General features: G+C 44.8%; 1 protein-coding gene across 1 annotated transcript in view; it reads right to left on the reverse strand.

Annotated features, from left to right (window-relative positions):
- Positions 1 to 4,833: 4,833 nt before the first annotated feature.
- fbln2 (fibulin 2) overlaps positions 4,834 to 27,663 on the reverse strand; it is a 42,921-nt gene continuing 20,091 nt past the window's right edge. Inside the window, exons 6-17 of the mRNA XM_061842483.1 lie at positions 26,214 to 26,432; positions 25,398 to 25,508; positions 24,848 to 24,949; positions 24,297 to 24,428; positions 19,997 to 20,134; positions 11,948 to 12,082; positions 9,499 to 9,627; positions 9,159 to 9,284; positions 8,721 to 8,837; positions 8,512 to 8,640; positions 7,235 to 7,358; positions 4,834 to 5,860 (exon numbers count right to left, since the gene is read on the reverse strand). Coding sequence (XP_061698467.1) covers positions 5,503 to 5,860; positions 7,235 to 7,358; positions 8,512 to 8,640; positions 8,721 to 8,837; positions 9,159 to 9,284; positions 9,499 to 9,627; positions 11,948 to 12,082; positions 19,997 to 20,134; positions 24,297 to 24,428; positions 24,848 to 24,949; positions 25,398 to 25,508; positions 26,214 to 26,432 — 1,820 coding nt within the window. The 3' untranslated portion in view covers positions 4,834 to 5,502. The remainder of the gene's footprint in view (positions 5,861 to 7,234; positions 7,359 to 8,511; positions 8,641 to 8,720; positions 8,838 to 9,158; positions 9,285 to 9,498; positions 9,628 to 11,947; positions 12,083 to 19,996; positions 20,135 to 24,296; positions 24,429 to 24,847; positions 24,950 to 25,397; positions 25,509 to 26,213; positions 26,433 to 27,663) is intronic.

A 27,663-nucleotide genomic window follows, 5' to 3' on the forward strand; every position in this document is an offset into this window, starting at 1 on the left:
TATATACACACACATACATTTTCTTTGTCGCTTATCCTCACGAGGGTAGCAGGGAGTGCTGGAGCCTATCCCAGCTGTCAACGGGCAGGAGGCGGGGTACAACCTGAACTGGTTGCCAGCCAGTCGCAGGGCACGTGGAGGTAAACAACAGTCGGTCTCACACCAAGGGGCCAATTTCTTTATCTTTTCCTTTCGGCTTGTCCCGTTAGCGTGTCACCTTTTTCCATCTAAGCCTATCTCGTGCATCTTCTGTAAGCCTAGGGGAAGTTCAGTGTCCAAATAATGTTGCATATTTTTGAAATGTAGGAGGAAACCGGAGTGCCTGGAGAAAACCCACGCAGGGACGGGGAGAACATGCAAACTCCACACAGGCGGGGCCGGGGTCGAACCCGGGTCCTCAGAACTGTGAGGCAGCTGAGCCACCATGCCGCCTATATATGATATATATATTATAATGGGAGACCTCCATTTACATATTATACAGATTTCTGCAGTATGTTGTGGAATATATATCAGGGTTGTCCATATTCCACCACAATCAAATGTCACTGAAACTTTTTAAAACTGGCTACGCATTAGCTGGATATTAAAAGTCTACACATCTCTGTTCTTTTTGTATGTCAGGAAAAAATGACCTAGAAGAATGCATAAAAAATATCAAAATTGGCCATAGCTGTGTATGTGAATGAATGTTTTTTTATGTATATGTTCTGTGGTTGCCTTGCGTCCTTTTTGAAGATAGCTGGGATAGGCTCCAGCACACCAGTGACCCTTGTGTGGATAAGAGGTTCCGATCATGGATGTGACGTTTGGTTTCAGTGTTGGTAGTTTTTTGTCATTCATTCGACATGCAACATTAATTGGACACTCTAAATTCAGCCTAGGTGTGATTGTGAGTGTGAATGGTTGTTCGTTTGTATGTGCCCTGCGATTGGGTGGCAACCAGTTCAGGGTGTACCCCGCCTCCTGCCCGTCGACAGCTGGGATAGGCTCCAGCACTCCCTCATGAGGATAAGCGGCAAAGAAAATGGATGGATGGACATCCTTGCTTATTTGTGCTCTTTTTTTTTATGGGGCGTGTCTCTGACCTTTCGTGGAGGTCTAGCAACTCCCCCTGGCTGTAATGCTTTTGTAATGTAATTATTGATGTGCTTTAGGTATTCTGACACACTCAATGGGTCAAGAGTACCTCTCAATCTCTGGGTCATTTCCGAACTTCCTGTCAGTGTCCTCGAGCCGTAATTGATGTATGCATTTTCCTGTCAAGGATGTAGGATTCACTGTTCGTGGAGCCACCTAGTCTTGGAGAGCAGATAAAGCTAATTAGGGGAAAGAGATGTCAGTCATCACAAGTATGACTGGGTACGCATTCAACATACCAACAATAGAACCTCAGTCACTGAAAGCTACACTCAGTACTGATCATTACTATTAGCATGAGTTATGCCACAGGGAACGTGCCAAAGTCAGGAGTTGCACTGATTCCCTCCGCGCTACCTGCGCAACTGAGCAGCTGTTACGCTTCCCAGAACTAAAATTAGTGCCAAAAGGACACAAATCAGTATCTTTTGTTGGACTGACCTTCGCTGATATAATTCACCGCAGATAGCAGGAAAGTGGCAAGCAGCTCCGTTTGGATGTGTAGCATGCGTCAATAGGGACACGCACACCTTTTCCGACGATTGCAGGAGGTCTGGGAAGTTCGGTGAACTCTGGGCTTTGCTGGGTGTTGGGTGGTGGATGACCCACAAGCTTGTATCAGTGGGGGAAGAAAACACTTTAAAAATCCAGTCAGTGGACCCTGAATGCGTCACCTTTTTGATAACTTGTGTATGGGGCATGTCAGACCGTCTAAAGATACTGTCAATACTCTTCTAAATTATACAGGTGGAGCCAGAAGTTTACATACACTGCAAAAACACGTTTCATTTTTTCTCTCACTGTCTGAAGGCAAATCATAAATCTCTCCTGTTTCAAGCGGGTCAGTTGGGATCACCAAAATTATTTGATTTTGTTAAACGTAACAATAGCATGAGAGAGAATTTCTTAGATAATTGTATATTATTTTCTTCAAGGTCAAAAGTTGACATACTCTAAAAGTGCTGTGCCTTTAAAGAACATGGGGAAGCCCAGAGGATGAGGTCATGGCTTTGGAAGCTCCTTATAGGTCAAATTACAACACATGAGTGAATTGACGGCACACCTGGGGATGTATTTAAAGCCACCCCTAAAACACTCTGATTGCTTGCTTGAAATCATGGGAAAATCAAAAGAAATTGGCCAGAAAATCAGAGAAAGAATTGAGGAGCTCCACAAATCTTGCTAATCCTTGGGGGCAATTTCCAGATGGTGGAAGGTGCCACGTTCATCTGTTCAATTATATGCAAGTGTGAACAACATGGGAACGTTGTGCCATCGCACTGCTCAGGAAGGAGTCGGGATCTGTGTCCCAGCTAGGAATATGTTTTCGACCAAAATGTGTAAATCAACCGGAGAACAAAAGCTAAAGACCTTGTGAAGACGCTGGATGAAGCTTGGTAAGAAAGTGACATTATCCGGAGTGAGATGCGTCCGGCACAAGACATGGCCTGAAAGGCTACTCACCAACAATGAAGCGGTTACTCCCAAAGAAATATAAAAGAAAAAAGAAAATCGATTACAGTTTGCAAAAAGACACCAAGACAAAGAGCTTAACTTCTAGAGACATGTCTTGTGGTCTGATGAGACTAAAGTGGAGCTCTTTCACTTTTTCAATGACAAAAGTTACATCTGGAGGAAAGCTCGTAGACCTGAGACCACCATAGCAACTGTGTAGCATGGAGGTGGCAGCATCAGGTTGTCGGGCAGGAGCTCTTCATAAAATAAACTGCATCATGAATAATGAACATTACATGGAGATATCAAGGGAACATTTCAAGACATCAGCCAGGAAGCTAGAACTTGGGTGTACTGTAAATGGTTCTTCCATCGGGACAATCACACTAAGCATATTGCCAAAATCTTTCAAAAGTGGTTTTGACGATAACAAAGTCAATATCTTGGAGTGTGTCAGGGGCATGGCCTGGCCAGTGCCATGGGCGGTGCTTTCTGTGAGAGGCGTGGCCTCTGACAGCTGTCACAGATGTGTTGCATTTTGGACGCTAATTGACCAAGCACGTAAGTGGTGAATGTGTCACCGGCATTGGCCAGTTCATTGCGAATGCTTTACTGCATCCCGGGAGACTCCGCTACTGTGCTTAAGTCGCAAGTTTAGCGTAGCGCACCCCTTTAACACAGCGAGCCTGTGCCTCTTTAGTTTGACCACGTCCTGTCCGTGTTTCTTAGTTTGGCTCATAGTCATCAGACCTTGTGCACATTTTTTGACCTTGCCTGTTGCCTAGTGTATTTGTGCTTCCACCTGCTTTGGTCTGCCTTTTCGTGTTTGACCTTCTGGAATAAAACCCCTCTTGAAGTCATGACCTTGCCTCGGAGTCCTGCATTTAGGTCCCCCTCCGTGCCGCTGGCTTATGACAGAGTGGCCATCACAAAGCACAAATCTGAATCCCATTGAAGATTTGTGAGCAGATCTGATCTGTGTGCAAGCAACCGACAAACCAACAGACCTGACTCAATTACACCAGTTCTGTCAGGAGGAATGGGCCAAGATTCCAAGAGAGTACTGCCAGAAGCTTGTGGAAGGTGAGCCAAAACATTTGACCCAAGTCATCCAATTCAATAGAAATGCAACTGGACACTAAGGAAATGTACAATAATTTCCGGGCAACAAGCCCCGCCTTTTTTCACACACTTTAAACCTTGCGGTTTATGGGGTGATGCGGTTAATTTGTTCATTTTTTCTAACGGCCGCAAGGGGGCTAGCGTTAGCACTTGCATTAACCTCTTTCTGTGTACTGTCTTTGTAAATATCTCACGTTTCTATGTGGGTTTCAATGTGAGCACTTGCAGCTTTTACACAGCTGCGGCGTCTGTATGTACCAAATGGTATTTCCTTTACAAATGTACTCGAAGCTTGCGCTCTGTAGGCCCGGAATTATGGTATGTACGTTTTTTTTTTTTTTTTTTAAACATCAAAGAAAATATACAATTCTCTAAGAAATTCTCTCATTATTGTGTAATTTAGTAAAATTAAATAATTTTTGTGATTGTGACTGACCTGAAACAGGAGAGATTGTCTGATTTGACTTCAGACAGTGAGTCAAAAAAATGAAATGTGCGTTTTTTTGCGCAATGTATATAAACTTCTGGCTTCAACTGGAAGTGCGTCACTTGATCCATTCTCTTAGTCGAATCATTAGATGCATTTGGGTAACTGTAATCAAAATTCTGCTGTCACAAGGGTAAGAACCCTCCATTTTTTTTTCTGAAACTGTCAAATCAATGTTTCAAGTTAAAAATAAAAAAAAAATAAACTGCCATGATGAAGTTTAGTGACATAGGGATCATTATTATCGTTGTAAATAAATGTAAAATATTTGATACGGGTTTTGTAATGGATCACAATAGCTTTCAAACAGTTATTCACTGACACTTGAAATAATATGAGTACGAGACATAAAGTTAAGATGCACTATTATCATCCCGTAGGAGACAGTGCAACTGTCAAAACCATTTATAAAGAGAACTGAACAAATTTGTTGCATTTTCATTGTGGGTTGTTTACGGCAATGCTCCAAAAAAAAAAGTATAACTAGTACACGGAGTGACGTGAACCAGTCCATTGCGTCCCCCCCCCCCCAAAGGGAGCTGAGATGTGCTCCGGTTTACCTGTGACCCCAAATAGGATAAGCAAAACAGATGGGTGGATCAACTGGATTTAAAAGACAAAAATGCGTGTGTAATAATAATAATTATATTGTAAATGCCTGCCATATAACACACTCACGCAAATACACCTTCAATACTTCATCCTAACAAATACATTTGTTGAGAACTCAAACGCCTACATTGGTGTTCACTTGAATACTTTGCACTTGTGTATTTAGTATAAAATTATAATACATCCGCTCTTACACATACATCTGAATATATAATACAGTTATTAAAAAAAATGTACTATTTGGAGGTTATGGAAGTACTTCAAAACAAACAGCAGTGCAGCATGAAATAATCTACGGTGTTCATGAAGGGGCAGAAACATTTCTTTTGCTACACCTTGTATGTATCAAACAAAACAACTATTTGATAAATTAATGCCACAGGTGGTAATGTCATTAAAGCTGTGGCCAAATATTCCATACTGATGGGATTATGCATATTTTACTTCCAAAGATGCTATTTTAGCGTTAATGTTGAACTGTCTTTATGATCACATAGTAAGACGTACGGTGACAAAATCTTTGTATAACTGCGATGTTCTATGATGTTATGGACTCTAGACTGGATACAAAGAACACTATTCACAGACAGTGGTTTGTTTATGAGATTACGCAAATATTTTTTGCTTTGGGAAATGACACTGATGTATTTTAAGGTCCACGTCGGCCTGCACGGAAGCTCCGACTGTTACAGCGAGTTGGCGGTGATGAAGACGTAAATCCTGGCGTGGAAGGTGGTGAAGGTCCCCTGTCTCCAAAGCTTCATTTCCACGTTAATCAGGAAGTCCCTCGGGCCCTCGACCTGTCTATGTAAGTACACCGAGCCCGTGTAGGCGTTTAGCTTGCGGGTGCTGAAGTAGTTTTCCTCGTTGCCCTCCGTGATGCTGACAATGACGTTGTCTCCGGCGTAGGCGGGCGACGGTCCGATGCGAAAGATCTGGGCCGGGATGACGATGTTGGATTGGAAACTCAGGTAGTAGTACGTGATTCTCAGGGGCGAGTTTTGGCACTCCAGATAGTTGGGACAGCTGATCCGCTCACAGCGCCTACAAATGACACCGAAGTCCAAATGTCATGTATAATTGTCCAAAACATACAATGCTGAAGCTGTAGGATATGCCAGTATTTTTTTTTTTAAATAGATACTCTGTCATTGTTAAATAGTTGAATAAATATTTACCGTAATTTACAAGCTGCGACTTTTTTCACACGCTTTCAACCCTGCGGTTTATGCGGTGATGTGGTTAATTTGTGCATTTTTCTAATGGGCCCCAAGGGGGCACTCCAGCGGAAAAGGTAGGAATGAGACCGGTGGAATATATGTGCCGAGGAAGTGACTTTTCCCATCCCTGGTAGTGATGGGCTAGCTTTAGCGCTCTGCTAGTGTGTTGCTGCTGTGTTACAGGCGTGTCTCGGTGATATTTACCGGTAAGTTTTATTTTAACCGACCGCTTTAGCGCGGCGGTAGCTTTAGCGTTAGCGCCACGCTACTGCTTCACTACCGTTAAACTTTCTGTGTACCGTCTTTCTCATGTTTGGATGTGGGTTTTAATGTGGCAACTTGCGGTTTTTACCCAGCTACGGCGTATGTATGTACCAAATGTTATTTTCTTTACAAATGTACTCGGTGAGGCTTATGACCAGGTGCGCTCTGTAGGCCGGGAATTGCGGTAGTACACTGACAAGCAACAAATTTCTAACTACTTGCAAAATATAAATCTGCGCTGTCAGGAAGGTACTGTATTAAATATGAAAATATCATGGTTGTAGTTTGCAGTGGTGTACAACTGCACTGCATCATAATAACAGTTTCACATTTTACTAGCTTGGTGCGGGCAGCGTAGGATCGGTTCCCGCTCAGTGATGGTGTCAATATCTGCCCTGCGACTGACTGGCGACCGGTTCAGGGTGTAGTCCGCCTTTCGCCTGAAGCTAGCTGGGATAGGCTCCAGCTTTCCCGCAACCCTTGTGAGGATAAGCAGCTTGGATAATGACATGACATTTTACTAGCAACACAATTATCTGTCATTGTGGTTTTTGAAATTGTATGTTTTCAAAAATACTTGGTAGTCTCGGTATTGGTAGTCTTTTTCTTCTTTTTTTTCATCATTGAGTACTTAAGAGTGAATGCTCTCTAGTAGCGCTCTGAAAAAAGTGGTATGAAACATCCCTAATTAGTACTGCTGTCAGTGCCAAAATGACCATAATTTTATCCGCGTGAGGGCAGGAAAGGTGATCCAGTAAAAATTTATTGTGCCAAGTGGCTATAATGTTGTGGGTGGTCTGCGCAGATTCAGCACTTTATTGCCAATTTAAAAACCTGCAACATTAAATATTGAAGGCCAGATTGAAACATCGCACATGTTCATTGCCTAGACGAGCGCGTCATATTGTGGTCAACTGAACCGAGGCCCACTCACGTGTCAGATTCTTTGCGGTAGTTTGGCGGGCAGTTGAGGGCGAGGCAGCGGAAGCCTCCCTGGATGTTGTAGCAGGTCTCGGCGAGAGAGCAGTTGTGGGCTCCTGTGGCGCACTCGTCGATATCTACGAGAGAGGGTGAACATGGCGTTGAATTCTGCAAGATGGGCTGATAAAGAGTGAGTATATACCCATGTATAAACTGCGCATATATATTACTACATGCGCTACAGACTGTTTTCGACTGACGTCACACACCTTCCGATTTAGAACGCGGGCGAATGGTGAATTCACGTAAACACACGTAACTGACCAGGAATCATTTGAGAGAGGCGTATGAATGGGGTTGCACTGCTATGTTATCGGTTGCCCAAACTGGCGTTGTAAAGCGTCTTTGTTTCGACTGCCAGCTGTGATCAAGAACCAGTGAGAGAAAACGGAGCAGTTAGCAATCAAACGGCGGCAACTGCGGCTGTCTCATACTAGCAGGGCTGATCTAGCAGCCAAGCACAATACTAGTGTGTGTGAATGCATTGCATGTCTCCGAAATCTGTATTTTCTGTTTTATTATAATAAATGAGCAAAAACGAGTTACCGCACCGTTAGCTGTTTCATGAGTTGAGTTAAAAATGTAGCCGCGGAAGTGGAGAAAGAGGTGCGGGCTCCACTTAGGACTTGACCCTGTCGAACCTCTCTCTCTCCCTCTCGGAAGCAAAAACTAAAACAATAATCTACACCTCTGTCGTTGGAATAATCAACATATTTTAACACAATGCTGACTATAATCAAGTGGTATATATTTAAATTGCATTGTGCGGTACACTAACCTTAGCAGTGTGCTTACAATGGATACCGCCGCATGACGAACCCAGTCATTGACGAATTGGTTGTAGGCCTCCAGACATTTGTAATTATTTATTTGGTCCACTGTATAAATGCTCGTTGAGAAGAGGAGATAGTGGACGATGTCTGGATTGGTTACCGACGCCCAAAGTTGTGTCCCCCATTTGTGTTTCTCCAAGGCGTATGGGTCAACATTGTCGATCAGAGCGCACTTCTCGTCGTAACGGTTTCTTGAAACAACATCTAATGAGCGGCGATAACGTTCCAAAGTCTTTTTAGCCGTCATGCGTCACTTTTAACAGTCGTACGAACATTTGTGGAACTCCGAAAGCGTTGGAGTGAACGGCGCGTCAGTAGAGTGAACCCATCCAACGCGGCCAGGTGGCCCGGATGTAGCCACGTGGTCGAAAACAGTCTACACTACGCGTGTTTTCACCTTTGCAGGAGCGTCCGTTGGGAGACACGGTGTATCCAGATTCAGGACACGCGCAACGGTAACTGCCAGGAACGTTGACACATTTATAAGTGCACAGGTGGCCGACGCTTTTAGAACACTCGTCGATATCTGGAAATGAATCACGTCAATTATTAGGACCTTGCATGGTATAATAAATGCGCTTCTTTGTAAAGATGAGTTTGGCACACCTTCGCAGGTGTGCCCATCCTCTCGCAGGTAGTAGCCCTGTCTGCAGTAGCACTGGTACGAACCGTAGACGTTGGCACACTCCTGACTGCACGGGCTAGACAGACACTCATTCACATCTAGAGATGAAAGGTTTACGCTCATTACTGTCACAATCCACCTGATCAAAGCCTTTCCAGTTTTTCTGTCCCAGCATAAAGGGCCATGAAGCCCATTATGCTTTTATTGGCACGCGCTCGAAGGCACAACCTGTTGCAGTCAACTCTAACACTGTCAATAATGCGCCGTTCATTGGACAAAGAGTAGGAATATGAAAGATCCCGCCCACGAACAGACACAGACATGTTCGCACACCTTCAACCCACACAAGAAATAGGCTGACATGCAGCAACATGCACAAATGTTTGCGCTCATGCCCACTTTAGCGAGCATTAATGCACCTTCGCAGTTATTGCCGTCGCCGGATAAGCGGAAGCCCGTGGTGCAAGTGCACTGGTAGGAGCCCGGAGTGTTCTCGCAGGTCTGGGCACACAGACGGCTTGGGTAGTGCCAGCACTCGTTTACATCTGGGAAGAAGAACATGTCGGCAGTCAGGGTGCGTTGCTTTTTTTTTTTTTCCACTCGTTGGACGAACGTGTGTGAAGAAGCCAACTGATACTCGGGACAATTTGGCAGAACAGACTCCGCCGCACCGGTGGGCCATATGGGCAACCGTTGGTGGGTGCAGCAGCTCAAAAAGCAGAGCAAAATAACAAAACAGAGGTCTGGCGTCCAACATACCGACACACGTGCGCCTGAAGGAGTCGTACTGATAACCGGTCTGACATTCACAGCGATAGGAGCCAGCAACGTTGTGGCACAGCTGCCCCTCTCCACACTGATGGGCGCCGCTCTGGCACTCATCCACGTCTACAAGACACAGAGCAGCTCTTAAAAGACATCTTTCATGCCGCAGAAGAACGTGTCTCCTTTCAAATTGTCCGAGCAAAGAGGGCAGAAATAACTGGGCAGTTACAGTGAAGAAATAAGTATTTGAACACCCTGATATATTGCAAGTTCTCCCACTCAGAAATCATGGACGGGTCTGAAATTTTTGTCGTAGGTGCATATCCACTATGAGAGAGATCTAAAAAGAAAAATCCAGAAATCACAATGTATGATTTTTTTTAAATGATTTATTTGTGTGATACTGCTGCAAATAAGTCATTTCCCAAGTCCTGTCGTGTAGTCCTGGGCTGACTCCTCACCTTTCTAAGGATCATTAAGACCTCACGAGGTGATATCTTGCATAGGGCTCCACTCCGATTGAGATTGACCGTCATGTTTAGCTTCTTCCATTTTCTAGTGATTGCTCCACCAGTGGACCTTTTTTCACCAAAAAGCTGCTTGGCAATTTCTCCGTAGCCCTTTCCAGCCGTGTGCAGTTGTACAATTTTGTCTCTGGTGTCTTGGGGCAGCTCTTTGGTCTTGGCTATGTTACAAGTTGGAGTGTTACTGATTGTATGGGGTGGACAGGTGTCTTTATGCAGCTAACGATTCAGGATCATATATGGAGTGGAGGTGGACTAACAGGTCTTTGAGGGTCAGAATTCCAGGTGATAGGTGTTCAAATACTTATTTGTAGTTGTATCACACAAATAAATCATTAAAAATCATGCATTGTGATTTCTGGATTTTTCTCTTTAGATGATCTCTCTCTCACATGCACCTACGGTGAAAATTTCAGACCCCTCCATGATCTCTAAGTGGGAGAACTTGCAATATAGCAGGGTGTTCAAATACTTATTTTCTTCACTGTAAATGCTGAGCTGAATGGTCCAACGGGTAGGTTCACGTTCTTGTTGGTGGGGCATAGAGCCTAATTTTAAAGTCTTTATTTTTATCATTCTTTTTTTGAAAACAAGAACCCTAATGGTTTTTAATTCTAATGGACAAAAGATGTGTCAGCTGTAGCCACCACTTACAGAAATGAAATTCACGCATTCCGTCTCCCAATTGCAGTACAATTGTTCAAATATTCAGGCAAGATTTTTGTTGTTAGTCTGAACAAGAGCATTTCTTCCCCCCACCCCACCCCCCCAAAAAAAAAAACAATATGCTATCAAATGTATCATCAGCAGATGCGTCTCTCTCCAGTATAGTTTTCAGTATTAAGTTGTCTGCAATGGTTTTCATGTGTAAATCATCTCATATTTGAGAATTTTTAATTTAAGGCATTCAATGAAGTATTTGAAACACGCCAAAATATTGTAGTCCATTTCAAGCCTTTTCTTCAAAAACATTTGTAATCCATCCATCCAGCCAATCATTTTCTTTGCTGCTTATCCTCACGAGGGTCACGGGGAGTGCTGGAACCAATCCCAGCTGTCAACAGGCAGGAGGCAGGGTACGCCCTGAACTGGTTGCCAGCCAATCGCAGGGCACGTAGAGACAGACAACAGTCGCACTCACAATCACACTTAGGGACAATTTTCAGCGTCCAATTAATGTTGCATGTTTTTGGGACGTGGGAGGAAACCGGAGTGCCCGGAGGAAACCCACGCAGGCACGGGGAGAACATGCAAACTCCACACAGGCGGGGCCGGGATCGAACCCGGGCTCTCAGAACTGTGAGGCCAATTGCTTTACCAGCTGCCCCACCATGCTGCCCAACATTTGTAATAAACATATTAATTACAAATAAAGATATACCAGCATGAAAGTATACTTTTTTGTATTTCAGTCATACGTTTTAATCATTATCATTCACAATCATTCACAAGTATACCGCTTTATCATGAACGTGACGTTTTGACTTAGTACAGCATTTTGTTGAAAAAAATAATTGTATTCTATGTTAAGCATAGCATATTTTGTTTTTAGTGTGGAGATGAAAAAGTAAACAATTTTTCTCTCTCTGATATTGTAATATTACTCTGCTGTGAAACAAAACAAGATGTCAGAAGGGGGGGGGGGACAGATAATGATTGATGATTTGCATCCGCCAGACCATAACTGCGATGTTCACGTGCGCATATCTGATCTTGCCATCAGGTGTATTTGAACCGGTTTTTAGTCAATTTTGTCTTGTTATTCTCACAGTGCTTATCATGAATATTGTCTACTAAACGGTGAACATTTTCTCCTTGATGTACGCGGTTACCGCATATTTTGTTGTTCCACGGACAAAAAGCGCTTCTGTTTTTAAAGCCGTGCGATATTAAAATGATGCTTCAACACCAAATCTCACCAATGCAACTGGTTCCATCCGGACTGGTGCGATAGCCACGGCTGCATATCATCTTCCTCTGGCACACGTAGGACCCCACTGTGTTGATGCAGTTAAAGCCCGAACTACACGGCTTGGTGTAACACTCGTCCGTGTCTAGCGCAGAAAGATACAAATACAGATGATCAGGGGAGGGGGGGGGGGGGGGGGGGCATGACTTGAAAGCACATTCAGACACAAAGGCAGAAAGATCACACAGTTGCAATGCTTTGGAGACATCAACGGCGTGTCGGATTTTGTCCGATTTTCCAGAGCATTTCGTCAACTTCTTTTCCAGTGCCGTCGGCTGCCTCAACTTGCCCCGGTTCCTGGCCCTGGGAGCTAATTCCACAGCATCAGTTTGTACTCGGGTACGACGCAGGATTGCCTTTTATCCCCCCCCCCCCCCCCCCCCCCCCCCCCCCCTCCGCAGTCCCCCCGACAGCGGCCTCAGATCTCCTGCCTGTGTGGCATTTAACCTCCCTTTGTCCCTGCAGCTTGCAACTCATTTCCCTGCGTGGCACACAATGCCGTCCGTCCGTCCGTCCATCATCAAGGGCTAGCAAAGGCCATGCGTGACTAGACTTACATGCGTGTGCCTTTCCAACGCAGATCTTCCTCCAATAGTCACTTGACATATTTTGAGCTCGTTTTCTGACATTCTTGGAATAAGCAACATTGTCGCATGTTGAGCGGACTTACTTTTGACGTACAAAAAAAGCAAACAATAGTTTTTTTTTTGTTTGTTTTTTTTTAAGAGATGGGAGAAAATGGGCGGCACGGCGGAGCAGTTGGTAAAGCTTCGGCCTCACGGTTCTGAGGACCCGGGTTCGATCCCGGTACCGCCTGTGTGGAGCTTGTGTGTTCTCCCTTTGCCTGTGTGGGTTTTATCCAGGCACTCCGGTTTCCTCCCACATCCCAAAACATGCAACATTAATTGGACACTCAAATTTGCCCCTAGGTGTGATAGTCAGTGTGACTGTCTCCATGTGCCTTGTGATTGGCTGGCAAACAGTTCAGAGTGTACCCCGCTTCCTCCCTGTTGACAGCTGGGATAGGCTCCAGTACTCCCTGCGGCCCACGTGAGGATAAGCGGCAAAGAAGATGGATGGATGGAGTGATAGGAGAAAATGACCAGTCATTGTGCATTTTTATGAATTTAATTGTGAAGTTAACATTGCTCTCCAATCTTAGTGCGTTTTAATGTGAAGATATTTGTTGTCATAGGTGTTGTCCCTTGATTCTTGATTTGCAAACCCTCCAAAGCTGTCATTTCATACTTCATTTGATCAAAAAATGCAGCCCTATGGGGGCACAAACCAGTGCAATCTGTAGGCCGGTCCCAAGCCCGGATAAATGCAGAGGGTTGCGTCAGGAAGGGCATCCGGCGTAAAAACTGTGCCAAACAAATATGAGCGTTCATCTAAAGAATCCCATACCGGATCGGTCGTGGCCCGGGTTAACAACGCCCGCCCCCGGCACTGCTAACCTGCAGGGCGTCGGTGGAAATTCAGCTACTGTGGGTCGAAGACAAAGAAGAGGAGGAAACCGGATCCAGCGTCAGAAGAAAAAGAGGAATGCACAGAGTCTACAACTGAGTGTAGGGACTTTGAATGTTGGGACTATGACAGGAAAAGCTCAGGAGTTGGTTGACATGTTGATTAGGAGAAAGGTTGATATTCTGTGCATCCAAGAGAGCAGGTGGAAAGGTAGTAAGGCTAGAAGTTTGGGAGCAGGGTTTAAATTTTTCTACCACGGAGTAGATGGGAAGAGAAATGGAGTAGGGGTTATTTTAAAGGAAGAGCTGGCTAAGAATGTCTTGGAGGTGAAAAGAGTATCAGATCGAGTGATGAGACTAAAATTTGAAATTGAGGGTGTTACGTATAATGTGGTTAGCGGCTATGCACCACAGGTAGGATGTGACCTAGAGTTGAAAGAGAAATTCTGGAAGGACCTAGATGAAGTAGTTCTGAGCATCCCAGACAGCGAGAGAGTTGTGATTGGTGCAGATTGTAATGGACATATTGGTAAAGGAAACAGGGGCGATGAAGAAGTGATGGGTAAGTACGGCATCCAGGAAAGGAATTTTGAAGGGCAGATGGTGGTGGACTTTGCAAAAAGGATGGAGATGGCTGTAGTGAACACTTATTTCCAAAAGAGGGAGGAACATGTGACCTACAAGAGCGGCGGTAGAACCACGCAGGTAGATTATATTTTGTGCAGACGATGTAATCTGAAGGAGGTTACTGACTGTAAAGTAGTGGTAGGGGAGAGTGTAGCTCGACAGCATAGGATGGTAGTATGTAGGATGATTCTGGTGGTGGGTAGGAAGATTAAGAAGACAAAGGTAGAGCAGAGAACCAGGTGGTGGAAGCTGAGAAAGGAAGAATGTTGTGCGGCCTTCCGGAAAGAGGTGAGACAGGCTCTCGATGGACAACCGAAGCTCCCGGAAGACTGGACGACGACAGCCAAGGTGATCAGAGAGACAGGCAGGAGATTACTTGGTGTGTCTTCTGGTAGGAAAGGGGAGAAGGAGACTTGGTGGTGGAACCCCAAAATACAGGGAGTCATACAAGAAAAGAGATTAGCGAAGAAGAAGTGGGATACTGAGAGGACTGAGGAGAGGCGAAAGGAGTACATCGAGATGCGACATAGGGCAAAGGTAGAGGTGGCAAAGGCTAAACAAGAGGCATATGAAGACATGTACACCAGGTTGGACACGAAAGAAGGAGAAAAGGATCTCTACAGGTTGGCCAGACAGAGGGATAGAGATGGGAAGGATGTGCAGCAGGTTAGGGTGATTAAGGATAGAGATGGAAATGTGTTGACTGGTGCCGGTAGTGTACTAAATAGATGGAAAGAATACTTTGAGAAGTTGATGAATGAAGAAAATGAGAGAGAAGGAAGAGTTGAAGAGGCAAGAGTGAAGGACCAGGAAGTGGAAATGATTACTAAGGGGGAAGTCAGAAAGGCATTACAAAGGATGAAAAATGGGAAGGCAGTTGGTCCTGATGACATACCGGTAGAGGTATGGAAGCAATTTGGAGAGATGGCTGTGGAGTTTTTGACCAACTTATTCAACAGAATACTAGCGGGCGAAAAGATGCCTGAAGAATGGAGGAAAAGTGTTCTAGTTCCCATTTTTAAGAACAAAGGGGATGTTCAGAGCTGTGGGAACTATAGAGGAATAAAGTTGATGAGCCACACAATGAAGTTATGGGAAAGAGTAGTGGAGGCTAGACTCAGGACAGAAGTAAGTATCTGCGAGCAACAGTGTGGTTTCATGCCTAGAAAGAGTACCACAGATGCATTATTTGCCTTGAGGATGCTGGTGGAAAAGTACAGAGAAGGTCAGAAGGAGCTACATTGTGTCTTTGTGGATCTAGAGAAAGCCTATGACAGAGTACCAAGAGAGGAACTGTGGTACTGCATGCGTAAGTCTGGTGTGGCAGAGAAGTATGTTAAAATAGTACAGGACATGTATGATGGCAGCAGAACAATGGTGAGGTGTGCCTTAGGTGTGACAGAGGAATTTAAGGTGGAGGTGGGACTGCATCAGGGATCAGCTCTGAGCCCCTTCCTGTTTGCAGTGGTAATGGATAGGCTGACAGATGAGGTTAGACTGGAATCCCCTTGGACCATGATGTTCGCAGATGATATTGTCATATGCAGTGAAAGCAAGGAGCATGCAGAGGAACAATTGGAAAGATGGAGACATGCACTGGAAAGGAGAGGAATGAAGATTAGCCGAAGTAAAACAGAATATATGTGCGTGAATGAGAAAAGTAGAGGGGGAAGAGTGAGGCTACAGGGAGAAGAGATAGCAAGGGTGGACGACTTCAAATACTTGGGGTCAACAATACAGAGCAATGGAGAGTGTGGTCAGGAAGTGAAGAAACGGGACCAAGCAGGTTGGAACAGCTGGCGAAAGGTGTCTGGTGTGTTATGTGACAGAAGAGTGTCTGCTAGGATGAAGGGCAAAGTTTACAAAACAGTGGTGAGGCCGGCCAAGATGTACGGATTAGAGACGGTGGCTGTGAAGAAACAACAGGAAGCAGAACTTGAGGTAGCAGAAATGAAGATGTTGAGGTTCTCGCTCGGAGTGACCAGGTTGGATAGGATTAGAAATGAGCTCATTAGAGGGACAGCCAAAGCTGGATGTTTTGGAGACAAGATTTGAGAGAGCAGACTTCGATGGTTTGGACATGTTCAGAGGCGAGAGAGTGAGTATATTGGTAGAAGGATGCTGAGGATGGAGCTCCCAGGCAAAAGAGCGAGAGGAAGACCAAAGAGAAGGTTTATGGATGTGGTGAGGGAAGACATGAGGGCAGTTGGGGTTAGAGAGGAAGATGCAGGAGATAGGCTAAGATGGCAAAAGATGACACGCTGTGGCGACCCCTAACGGGACAAGCCGAAAGGAAAAGAAGATTTGATCAAAAGCATCATTCTTGGATTCCGATTTACAAAATGTGTTTTTTCTTTCAGAAACGAATAGAAGTAAACCGCGAAATAGCATGTCACGTAGTTCGAGGAAAAGTCGAGTCATTTTTAGCCAATCAAGTCTTGAAATTGACGTAAAGTGACTCAAATCCCTCATCTCTGATATTTTCTACAGACCAATAATTACATATGTTTCACCTCCATCCATCCATTTTCTTTGCTGCTTATCCTCACGGGGGTCGTAGGGAGTGCCAGAGCCTATCCGAGGTGTCAACGGGCAGGAGGCGGGGTACACCCTGAACTGGTTGCCAGCCGATCGCAAGGCAGATGGAGACAAACAGCCGCACTCACAATCATACCTAGGGGCAATTTCGAGTGTCCAATTAATGTTGCATGTTTTTGGGATGTGGGAGGAAACCGGAGTGCCCGGAGGAAACCCACGCAGGCACGGGGAAAACATGTAAACTCCACACAGGCCGGTCCGGGATTGAACTCGGGACCTCAGAACTGTGAGGCCAACTCTTTCCAGCTGAGTCATCGTGCCGCCTGTTTCACATACATATAAGCTAAAATAATTGAGAGCAAGACGACTAGCGAGGAGGTAGGTTGACCCTTTCCTCGGTATGATGCATTCCTTTCAACAAACTCATTAGCTTAAAAACAAGACAATCCATCATCCATCCGTTCGTTTTCTGTTCCTGACGCCTAACCCAACAGACTTCAGGTGAAATGCCGACTAAACTCTGAATTGGTCACCAGTGAATCATGGCTTTAGCACAAGTGGCAACAAATCCCTGGCTGGAAGCCAGGTGCGTGAACCATCAGTAACTACGTTCAACTAAAAACAAACAGACAAAAGAAAGCACAAACTGCTGCGAAACACTTCAATCACTCCCCAAAATAAAGCTTACTCTTAGTCACATTAGTTGAGGAACACACATCCATGCTAAAATGAAAACGAGAATTATATTCGCACTGACTGAAAACGCTCAAAATAAGTTGGACAGAGCTCCCATCAACTACTCCTGCAACATTCCGTAACTTTTCAAGACTATCATACGATCCCCATCAGTGACTATAACACAATACGACAACAGACAATGGTTAAATGACTCGACATATTTATCGCTGTCAAATGAAGGATTGTAAAGGATGCGTGTGATTGACTCGCCACACCACAGTTCTTGAAGCAACGGTGATGTACACGAACATTGTAGTCCTTGGTATATGCTGAAACCATGAATGTCAACAAACAGAATCGGTGCGAGTTCAAATTTGATGGAGTGATTGATTCCTTTAGTCTTGCCCACCCCCAAAAAAAAATCCCAATTAAAGTTTGGTTTTCTTTGCTCATCGGGCTGGCCGTCTGTCTTTTGGACTAGGAGGATACGAGTTTGCGTCCCATTATGGATAGAAATGTGATAATGGTAACTAGGTATTGGAGCGATGCCAGTTTGCTTCCAGCTAATGCCGAGGCGCCATTAAGCAGGGGATGCTCCTCACCATCTCAGCTCAAGTGTTGCAGTACGCTATTTGTGCACCTCTTTTGCACTGAATCTCTCCTTGCACGTTTGCTTGTCTGATTTGCAAGTGCAACACAAAGTCCACATGGGAACGGGAGTTCAAATTCCTCTTTGAGCGACACCTTTGAGTATCGTACATTTCCAAATTAAAAATCGGCATTGTCGCATCTTGTGGGGAGCATCTCTTCTCTGTCTTCCGGTTAGTAAAATGTTCGTGTCCACTACTGTTGCACATACCTGTAGAAGTGCAGAATTATTGACAGTAAATTTAAAATAAATAAAATGAAAAAAAAAAAAGTTTAGTTAGTGAAGGTGTTCAGTCAGATGAAGTAGGTATGTTAGATACAGTGAAGAAAATAAGTATTTGAACACGCTGCTATAGTGCAAGTTCTCCCACTTAGAAATCATGGAGGGGTCTGACTTTTTCATCGTAGGTGCATCTTCACTGTGAAAGAGATAATCTAAAAATCCAGAAATCACAATGTATGATTTTTTTTAACGATTTATTTGTGTGATATAGCTGCAAATAAGTATTTGAACACCTGTCCATCAGCTACAATTCTGACCCTCAAAGACCTGTTAGTCCGCCTTTAAAAAGTCCACCTCCGCTCCATGTATTATCCTGAATCCTTATAAAGACGCCTGTCACCCCCATACAATCAGTAAGACTCAAACTTGTAACATGGCCAAGACCAAAGAGCTGCCCAAGGACACCAGAGACAAAATTGTACAACTCCACAGGGCTGGAAATGGCTACGGAGAAATTGCCAAGCAGCTTGGTGAAAAAAGGTCCACTGTTGGAGCAATCATTAGAAAATGGAAGAAGCTAAACATGATGGTCAATCTCAATCGGAGTGGAGCCCCATGCAAGATATCACCTCGTGAGGTCTCGATGATACTTAGAAAGGTGAGGAATCAGCCCAGGACTACACGACAGGACTTGGTCAATGACCTGAAAAGACCTGGGACCACCGTTTCCATGTGGTGGTTAGTAATAAATACACTAAGACGTCATGGTTTGAAATCATTCAAGGCACGAAAGGTTCCCCTGCTTAAACCAGCACATGTCAAGGCCCGTTTTAAGTTTGCCAATGACCATTTGGATGATACAGAGGAGTCATGGGAGAAGGTTTTGTGGTCAGGTGAGACCAAAATGGAACTTTTTGGTCATAATTCCACCCACCGTGTTTGGAGGAAGATGAATGATGAGTTCCATCCCAAGAACACCATCCCTACTGTGAAGCATGGGGGTGGTAGCATCATGCTTTTTTTTTTTTGGGGGGGGGGGGGGTTTCGGCACATGGGACAGGACAACTGCACTGTATTAAGGAGAGGATGACTGTGGCCTTGGATTGTGAGATTTTGGGGAGCAACCTCTTTCCCTCAGTCAGTCCCTCAGTTCTGGCGTGCCCTAGCCAGTCTCCAGACCTAAACCCAATAGAAAATCTTTGGAGGGAGCTGAAACTCCGTGTTTGTCAGTGACAGCCCAGAAGCCTGTCTGATCTAGAGAAGATCTGTGTGGAGGAGTGGGCCAAAATCAATCCTGCAGTGTGTGTGCAAACCTGGTGAAGAACTACAGGGAATATTTGACCTCTCTAAATGCAAACAAAGGCTACTGTAGCAAATATTAACATTGTTTTTCTCAGGTGCTCAAATACTAATTTGCAGCTGTATCACACTAATAAATCGTTAAAAAAAATCATACATTGTGATTTCTGGATTTTTCTTTTTCGATTATCTCTCTCACAGTGGACATGCACCTACAATGACAATTTCCAGGATTTCTAAGTGGGAGAACTTGCAATATAGCAGGGTGTTCAAATACTTATTTTCTTCACCGTACAAAAATAATCTTCCTGATCTTTGTGTGTCATTGTTTGTGAATGACTCTCAGAGGGGAAGTAAATTGAATTTCCAGTTAGTCACCCATCTATGACTTTTTTAATGATCAGTCTAAGTTAGGAAAATGATATTTGAGCTCCTGCCTTGCATTTGATTCAACAAGGCTAAACCAGAAAGTCAATCGGCGGGGGGGGGGGGGGGGGTGGGGGAGATGGATTGCTCCTACCTATACAGTTGCCTTGCGAGTCGTGTTCAAATCCAAGCGAGCAGCGAGCTTTGAGGTTACACCTGAACGAGCCTTCAGTATTTACACACTCGTATTCGGGCGTGCAGTCATGGCTCTCTTCCACGCACTCGTTAATGTCTGCGAAAGAGAGCAAACACGGGAGCTGACGACAAGTGTGTCCACAATTAAATGCAAATAGAACACGGATCAAACATCACCAGTTTCGGACGAGTAAACTAACGCAGTGGTTAACAACCACCGTGCCGCTGTAATTAGTGTGGCAATCAGAGATCAGCGAGTGGGCTGCGGGAAATGATCCAGTTTTACTTATTTGATCCAAAAATCATTTTAATCTGAAACAAATAATCTTTGCAAAATGCTCTTCTGGTAGTTGACGAAATGTAACAAATTTTTGTTTGTTGGTGAGGCGTTGGCCTCACAGTTCTGAGGACCCGGGTTCGATCCCGGCCCCGCCTGTGTGGAGTTTGCATGTTCTCCCCGTGCCTGCGTGGGTTTCCTCCGGGCACTCCGGTTTCCTCCCACATCCCAAAAACATGCAACATTCATTGGACACTTTAAATTGCCCCAAGGTGTGATTGTGACTGCGGCTGTTTGTCTCCATGTGCCCTGTGATTGGCTGGCAATCAGTTCAGGGTGTAGCCCGCCTCCTGCCCGTCGACAGCTGGGATAGGCTCCAGCACTCCCTGTGATCCTCGTGAGGATAAGCGGCAAAGAAAATAGATGGATGGGTGAGCCATGAGATATTTTTTTTTTTTATATATATGTAATACACTTGTCTTGGCTCAATACAGGCTGGGAAATAAAGCCAATGGATGTGATAATTGCCTAGATGTAAAGCCGCCTATCACCACTAGATAGCACTATTTAATAGTACGTAGTGTAAATGTCATGTTTTGCATTCTCCCCTTGCCAGTTCAATTCTCCAAGCTAAAACGTAATTGCATTGCATAACGGGCGTCTTGTGCTAATCATCCCTAACTTTCTCATTCCAACTAAAGGAATTACCCAGGAGTCACATGCCTTTTGCAAACTTTCTGACTTCACATCTGTGCACGCTCAGAGAAAACCTGTGGTTATATCCCTCAAGGGTCCTCGCAACACGTCCTCGTGTCAATCAAACAGTATCTATCGCCGCAGAAATACCCCAACGCTGGCGTCTTAAAGAATTACAAATGGTGGTGCATATGTGCAAGTGTGAATAATGCATTGGCGTCAAGTAATTTCAAGCAACGCCAGATGGAGTTCTGTGCCATAATTGCAGCACTGAGACTAAAGCGGCTCTGGCGGGCCGCCCTGTGGATGTAGACTTGGGAGGTTTCTTTTCTACACAGTCCATAGTACACACAAACTTGGGGAAATTCATACTGACTGAGACAGAGCAGAAAGAAAACAATGAAACGGCGTGAAACTGGCCTTCCTAACACCGAAGGCCTTGGAGAATCTGTTGTCACGAACACCGGCCTTTCACTACGTAACCCAGACTAATTGTGACCTTGTCAAGTGTAGTCTAAATACCCATTGTAGCCGACTGTAATTGATACCCATTCCAAAGAATATTTGTGAGGATAAATTATCTGAAAAAAACTGCAATTAACCACAAAAATAATAATAATAATCAAATATTTCCATCCAGCTATTTTCTTAGCCGCTTATCCTCACAGGGTCGTGGCAGTGCTGGAGGCTATCCCAGCTGTCAACGGGCAGGAGGCGGGGTACACCCTTAACTGGTTGCCAGCCTATCACAGGGCACATGGAGACAAACAGCCGCAGTCACAATCACACCGAGGGGCAATTTAAAGTGTCCAATGAATGTTGCATGTTTTTGGGATGTGGGAGGAAACCGGAGTGCCCGGAGGAAACCCACGCAGGCACGGGGAGAACATGCAAATTCCACACAGGCGGGGCCGGGATCGAACCTGGGTCCTCAGAACTGTGAGGCCAACGCTTTACCAGCTGTGCCACTGTGCCGCTAATAACAAATTTTCAGCGGTAAAATTCCATTTGTAATTTTTCAGCCATCAAATCACAAATCAAGCCCGTTTTTTTTTTTTTTTTTTGGTGCTGCACCGACACTCAGATATGAAGATGTATTTGGTGCCAATGTCGTTTCAAAGTATTTTTCACATCTACCGGTGGGAGTTCCTCTAAGCTTGAACATAAACGTGCGAATTAAAACTTCTAAAGTGACCGAATGTTTTTAAAGCTCTGACAATTTACACTTGAGCTGATTCATTTTGTCTTTAGCTAAGACAAACTCAAAACAATGACACCTTGAAAACACAAGCCTCTCCCTTTCCTCCAACGTTGACTTTTTTTTTTTTTTCTAACACAAACAAGAGAACGTGTAACCTCCCAGAATGTCTTACCACTCCCTTACTATATATTTGTCTTTTGTTTCATAATGTACACTTATTTGCTGTGTGCCGACTATTTCGGAACAGTGTATTTTATTGTTTGGGGGGGGGAAGGCTGAAAGTATCTAATCGGATGGCCTTGCACTGAGTGAAAGATGTCTTGTTAAATTGAAATGCCTGCCGCATGATTTTATGTGGCCTGCGAAGGCAAATAATGTTCATCAACCTCCATGATTTTTGTGTGACAAAATTTCAAATTATCATATCATAAATGATAAAGTTGAGATATTGCAAGCATTTTTGTGTGACCAAACATGAACAGTAGTTGAAAAACGTATTCCGCTTGATTTCTGATTCAAAACTAGTTCATTAATTTCATCTCTAAGTATCATGAGGCGAAAGATTTGCATGGATTCACAGTCATAATGGCCCTCTGAGGAAAATCGTAACTGCAATGTGGCCCGTGACAAAAATTAGTTTGTCACCCCTGCAATACAGTTACAGCCAGTAGAATTTCATTATTATTGTTTAAGGACTACAGTACAGTTTGCTCGAGATGTCATAAAGGCGCAAACATTATGGCAACACTGTAGTTATTTTCTTCACTGGTAAATAAGCAGGTAAGAAGTGAAGTGTTTAGCTGTTGCAATTCTCCAAAGTGCCACATGAAGAAGACGGTGATTACTGATGCAAGACTGGCACAATTAAAACCCAATCTTAACCAATTCATTGTGAGCTATTCTAAGAGCCTCACAATGGACCTTTCCGACCTGTCAATCACTCGTACGATCATAGCTAATCAGATAGCTGCATTGTCTTAACCCCAGGCTTGACACTCCCCTCTCGCCATGTTGTCCCACAAGCAATGCCAGTTGTCAGTAGCATGCGCTTGGAAAAGTCAATGTTGCGAAGAAAATGTTCCTCAGTTGCACTGAGGAAACGTGCAATTCTGATGAAAGATATCCTGCTAGGTTACAAGGCGCCCAGTTGATTCATTTTCCAAATCCTAAAACTCAGTTGACGAAGTATCTACAAACGTCTACCAACGTTTCGCTGTAACTCTGACATTGCGTCCTGCTCCGTCCAAAATCTTAATTCCGTGTACGTATCCTTGCGTGAAATAGTTGAGACCGCTCTTGAGAACTCTCTTGGACAAGTCTGGCGCATTTGGGGAAAAAACATACTGCAAGATTACTGGGAATACGCGATAGAGAATCCATTTCAAACCTGTTCTGTTCAGTCTGCATTTTGGAAGATTGTGTGAGATGGCAACTGTTGCTAAGATGGGGGCGGAGCTGAAGACCGCCAGTCGGAAAGGTCCATTCATTTTATCACTGTCAATAATTTGCTCCAACTGTGTCACGAGTATAAAAAAAAAAAAAAAAAAAGTTCCTTGCATTCTCTCAACAAGCCACGAACCGGAAGAGGCAGAGACCACTTAATGTCTTAAATGGCTGCTGTGTAGAAAGCCTCACTACTTAATAGTTTCTTTTGAAACGCTCTTTGTGCTTGATTGAACATTCTTTACATTTACAAGGAGCAGCAGATTAGAGGACACCCGTTGACTGACACTACAGAAAGCCTGCAGAGGCAAGCGGCACTTCCAGTACATCTAATAATCATGTACAAAAGCGTGGCTGCTGCCGCCCGCCGCTGCTTTCTGAATGAGACCGCCGCACAGTGCAAATTTATGGCGCACGGATGTCACGAGACATGTCGCTGCACCTCAACACTTGGCGCTTCCCCAACGCGGATATGCGCAGCGGCTCTTCTTGCTAAGATGAAACTGCAAGCAAATTCCGCGGGAGCCGGAGCGATGCCTTTTATGATTCTTTTTAGACAATCGGTTTGAATACTTTCTCTTCAACGTGCTGTGAATTCCACACGTGCCTCGCCGGATGCTGTTTTGCTTCTTCGTGGCGCACCTTTGCAAAAGTCTCCGTTGATTTGGTATCCCGGGGGACAGGTGATCAGTCTCTGGCAGACGTAGCTCCCTGCAGTATTTATGCAGCGTTCGTTCAACTGGCAGCCGTGCACTGACATACACTCATCAATATCTGTAAAAGAAGAAAAATAGCAGAGGGGGAAACGTGTCAGTGTGAAGAAAAAAGTGTGCCAAAAGAAGGCAGGGGTGTGTGTGCAAATATTACGATTAATTCAGACGGGAACATACTTCTGACGGAAACTAATATCAGAGATGAAACAGAGCAACAATGTATAGTACAATCCGCATTATTTTTCTATTTCAAAGTGTGCTGCCAGGATTAAAAGAGGCAAAAGCACATCTCGAGGTGCTGACGAGATCGAGAGATAAATCACCGAGAGGCATTCCGAGAATCTTGCCTCGACTGGAGCTAAACTGTTCCGAAATTGAGAGGGGAAATTGCACAGCGCGGTGTACCGTGATTGCATCCAACCTCAATACTCGACCCCGGTGAGCCGTCAGAATCTGTTTCCGGTGTTATGTGCGACTTGCCTTCACAGGATTGTTCATCAGCCATCAGGGAGAAGCCTGGGAAACAAGAGCAGCGTGGCCTTCCGGCCTCCGGGATGCAATATTGGTCACAAGGGCCGTTTCCTGCAACCATTAGAGCAACATCACACGAAAAAGTGTCATGGAACACGCGAGAAGCTCGTTTGTCTATTGCAGCAGACAAAATTCCATTTCCGTTTCCAATCCCCGGTTGTTCTTGATTTGATGGCAATCCTCGGCGGGTCATATTTCATTGCTTCCTTAAACTCACAGAAAGGTGGACCTCCATTGTCTTTCTTGCTTAACAGAAACAAAATACTGCTACTGTGATGGTTATCGTAGCGCAAAGAACATCCAGCCTTGACCTTTGCAATTCAATACTGGAAACTGAGCGCGAGAAACAATCGCAGGTCAGGCTCTAATCTTCACTCCTCATCATCTTAAATTACATCATGATGCATATTTTAGTGTTGAATTTGGATGTAAGAATGACTGGAAGTGCTCAGTCTTGAGTTCCCCCCCCCCCCCCCCCCCTTCGTGAAGCGGGCTTAACCTTCGCAGGGGCTGAGCGGCACCGAGGGCCGGGTGGTTGGCGGAAAAGAGGTGGTGGGCTCCACCCCCCGCCCATCATCCTCCTTCAGTGTGTTCTCCTCGTCTCTCATCTCTGTGGAAACACGAATAATCTCATCACAGGCACAGGGGATTACACTATAATCAAGAAGTCTGCTTTGCCTACTACCGCCTTAGTCAAAGGCTTACACCTATTTCAAATGTTTCCATTTGAGGATATGAGGCTGGCAGCCAGAGGAAAAAATATGTAATAGCCGTCAAGGTGCGTCAGGAAAAAGAATTGCCTACAGACAAACATTTGCGTTTATTGGTGAGCCCCATCCTTGACTGTAATTTCGCATCCTGTTGAGGCAGGTTTGAGTTGACGAAAGTGCTGCTGATTAAGTCTGCGACGCTGAAGCGAAGCCATAAAGCGTTATCTGCAAATACCTCTCATACTGGACATACGAGCGGGTCTCCTGTTTTCACTTTTGTGCGAGGTTTTCCCGACCAGTGAAAATATTTTTCATCGAGGCCTGCACGGCTTTTTGCCAGCCGTGATTTGTGAAGCGGGGCCGTCATTCCAGGAAAGGGATGTGTGCGTGTGATTTGAATAGCTATTATTAGGTGCTATCGGGGCTCGCAGACAGGAAGGAACTCAAAAGAGACCACCGCTATAAAACGCTGCCAACGTGCAGAGAAATCACGTCAAATGTTTTCTACCTGACGGAAACGCTGACTAAATCATATTTGATAGGGTTGACGCTTCCTGCGCGCATGCGTCATTGGAATTATCGACTCGCGGCGGGCAAAGTTTTACCTTTTGCGCAAGTGAAAGCATCCTCTTGCAGCGCATATCCTGGGAAGCACTCGCAGCGGAAAGAGCCCGGTGTGTTGACACATCTGTGGTGACAGATGTTGACCTCGTAGATCAGGCACTCGTTCATGTCCTGCACCTCAATAGGCCCCTCCACCGCGTTCTCCCCGTGCCTCTCTTCTCCGATAGAAAAGGCCTCGTTCAGGTACAGGCTGTCAGACACTGTGGCACACAGTTTTTATAAGACACATTACCTTACGCAGACATACAGTGAAGAAAATAAGTATCTGAACGCCCTGCTATATTGCAAATTCTCCCACTTAGAAATCATAGGGGGGTCTACCATTTTCATCATAGGTGCATGTCCACCGTGAGAGAGAGAATCTAAACGGAAAAATCCAGAAATCACAATATATGATTTTTTTTTTTTTTAACGACTTATTTGTGTGATACAGCTCCAAATAAGTATTTAAACACCTGAGTAAACCAATGTTAATATTTGGTACAGTAGCCTTTGTTGGCAATTTTAGAGGTCAAACGTTTCCTGCAGTTGTTCACCAGGTTTGCACACTGCATGAGGAATTTTGGCCGACTCCTCCACACAGATCTTCTCTAGATCAGACAAGGTTCTGGGCTATCGCGGAGAAACACGGAGTTTCAGCTCCCTCCAAAGATTTTCTATTGAGTTTAGGTCTGGAGACTGGCTAGGCCATGCCACAACCTTGATATGCTTCTTACGGAGCCACTCATTGGTTTTCCTGGCTGTGTGCTTCGGGTCATTGTCATGTTGAAAGACCCAGCCACGACCCATCTTCAATAATCTGACTGAGGGAAAAAGGTTGTTCCCCAAAATCTCACAATACATGGCTGCGGTCATCCTCTCCTTAATACAGTGCATTTGTCCTGTCCCATGTGCCGAACCCCCACCCAAAGCATGATGTTACCACCCCCCATGCTTCACAGTAGGCATGGTAATCTTTGGATGCAACTCATCATTCGTCTTCCTCCAAACACGGTGGGTGGAATTATGACCAAAAAGTTCCATATTGGTCTCACCTGACCACAAAACTTTCTCCCATGACTCCTCTGTATCATCCAAATGGTCAGTGGCAAACTTAAAATGGGCCTTGACATGTGCTGGTTTAAGCAGGGGAACCTTTCGTGCCTTGAATGATTTCAAACCATGACGTCTTAGTGTATTACTAACTCTACATGGAAACGGTGGTCCCAGCTCTTTTCAGGTCATTGACCAAGTCCTGTCGTGTAGTCCTGGGCTGATTCCTCACCTTTCTAAGGATCATTGAGACCCCACTCGGGCTCCACTCCGATTGAGATTGACCGTCATGTTTGGCTTCTTCCATTTTCTAATGATTGCTCCAACAGTGGACCTTTTTTCACCAAGCTGCTTGGCAATTTCTCTGTAGCCCTTTCCAACTGTGTGCAGTTGTACAAT

Source organism: Syngnathoides biaculeatus, chromosome 2 (assembly GCF_019802595.1).
Source record: "Syngnathoides biaculeatus isolate LvHL_M chromosome 2, ASM1980259v1, whole genome shotgun sequence".
Lineage (NCBI taxonomy): Eukaryota > Metazoa > Chordata > Actinopteri > Syngnathiformes > Syngnathidae > Syngnathoides > Syngnathoides biaculeatus.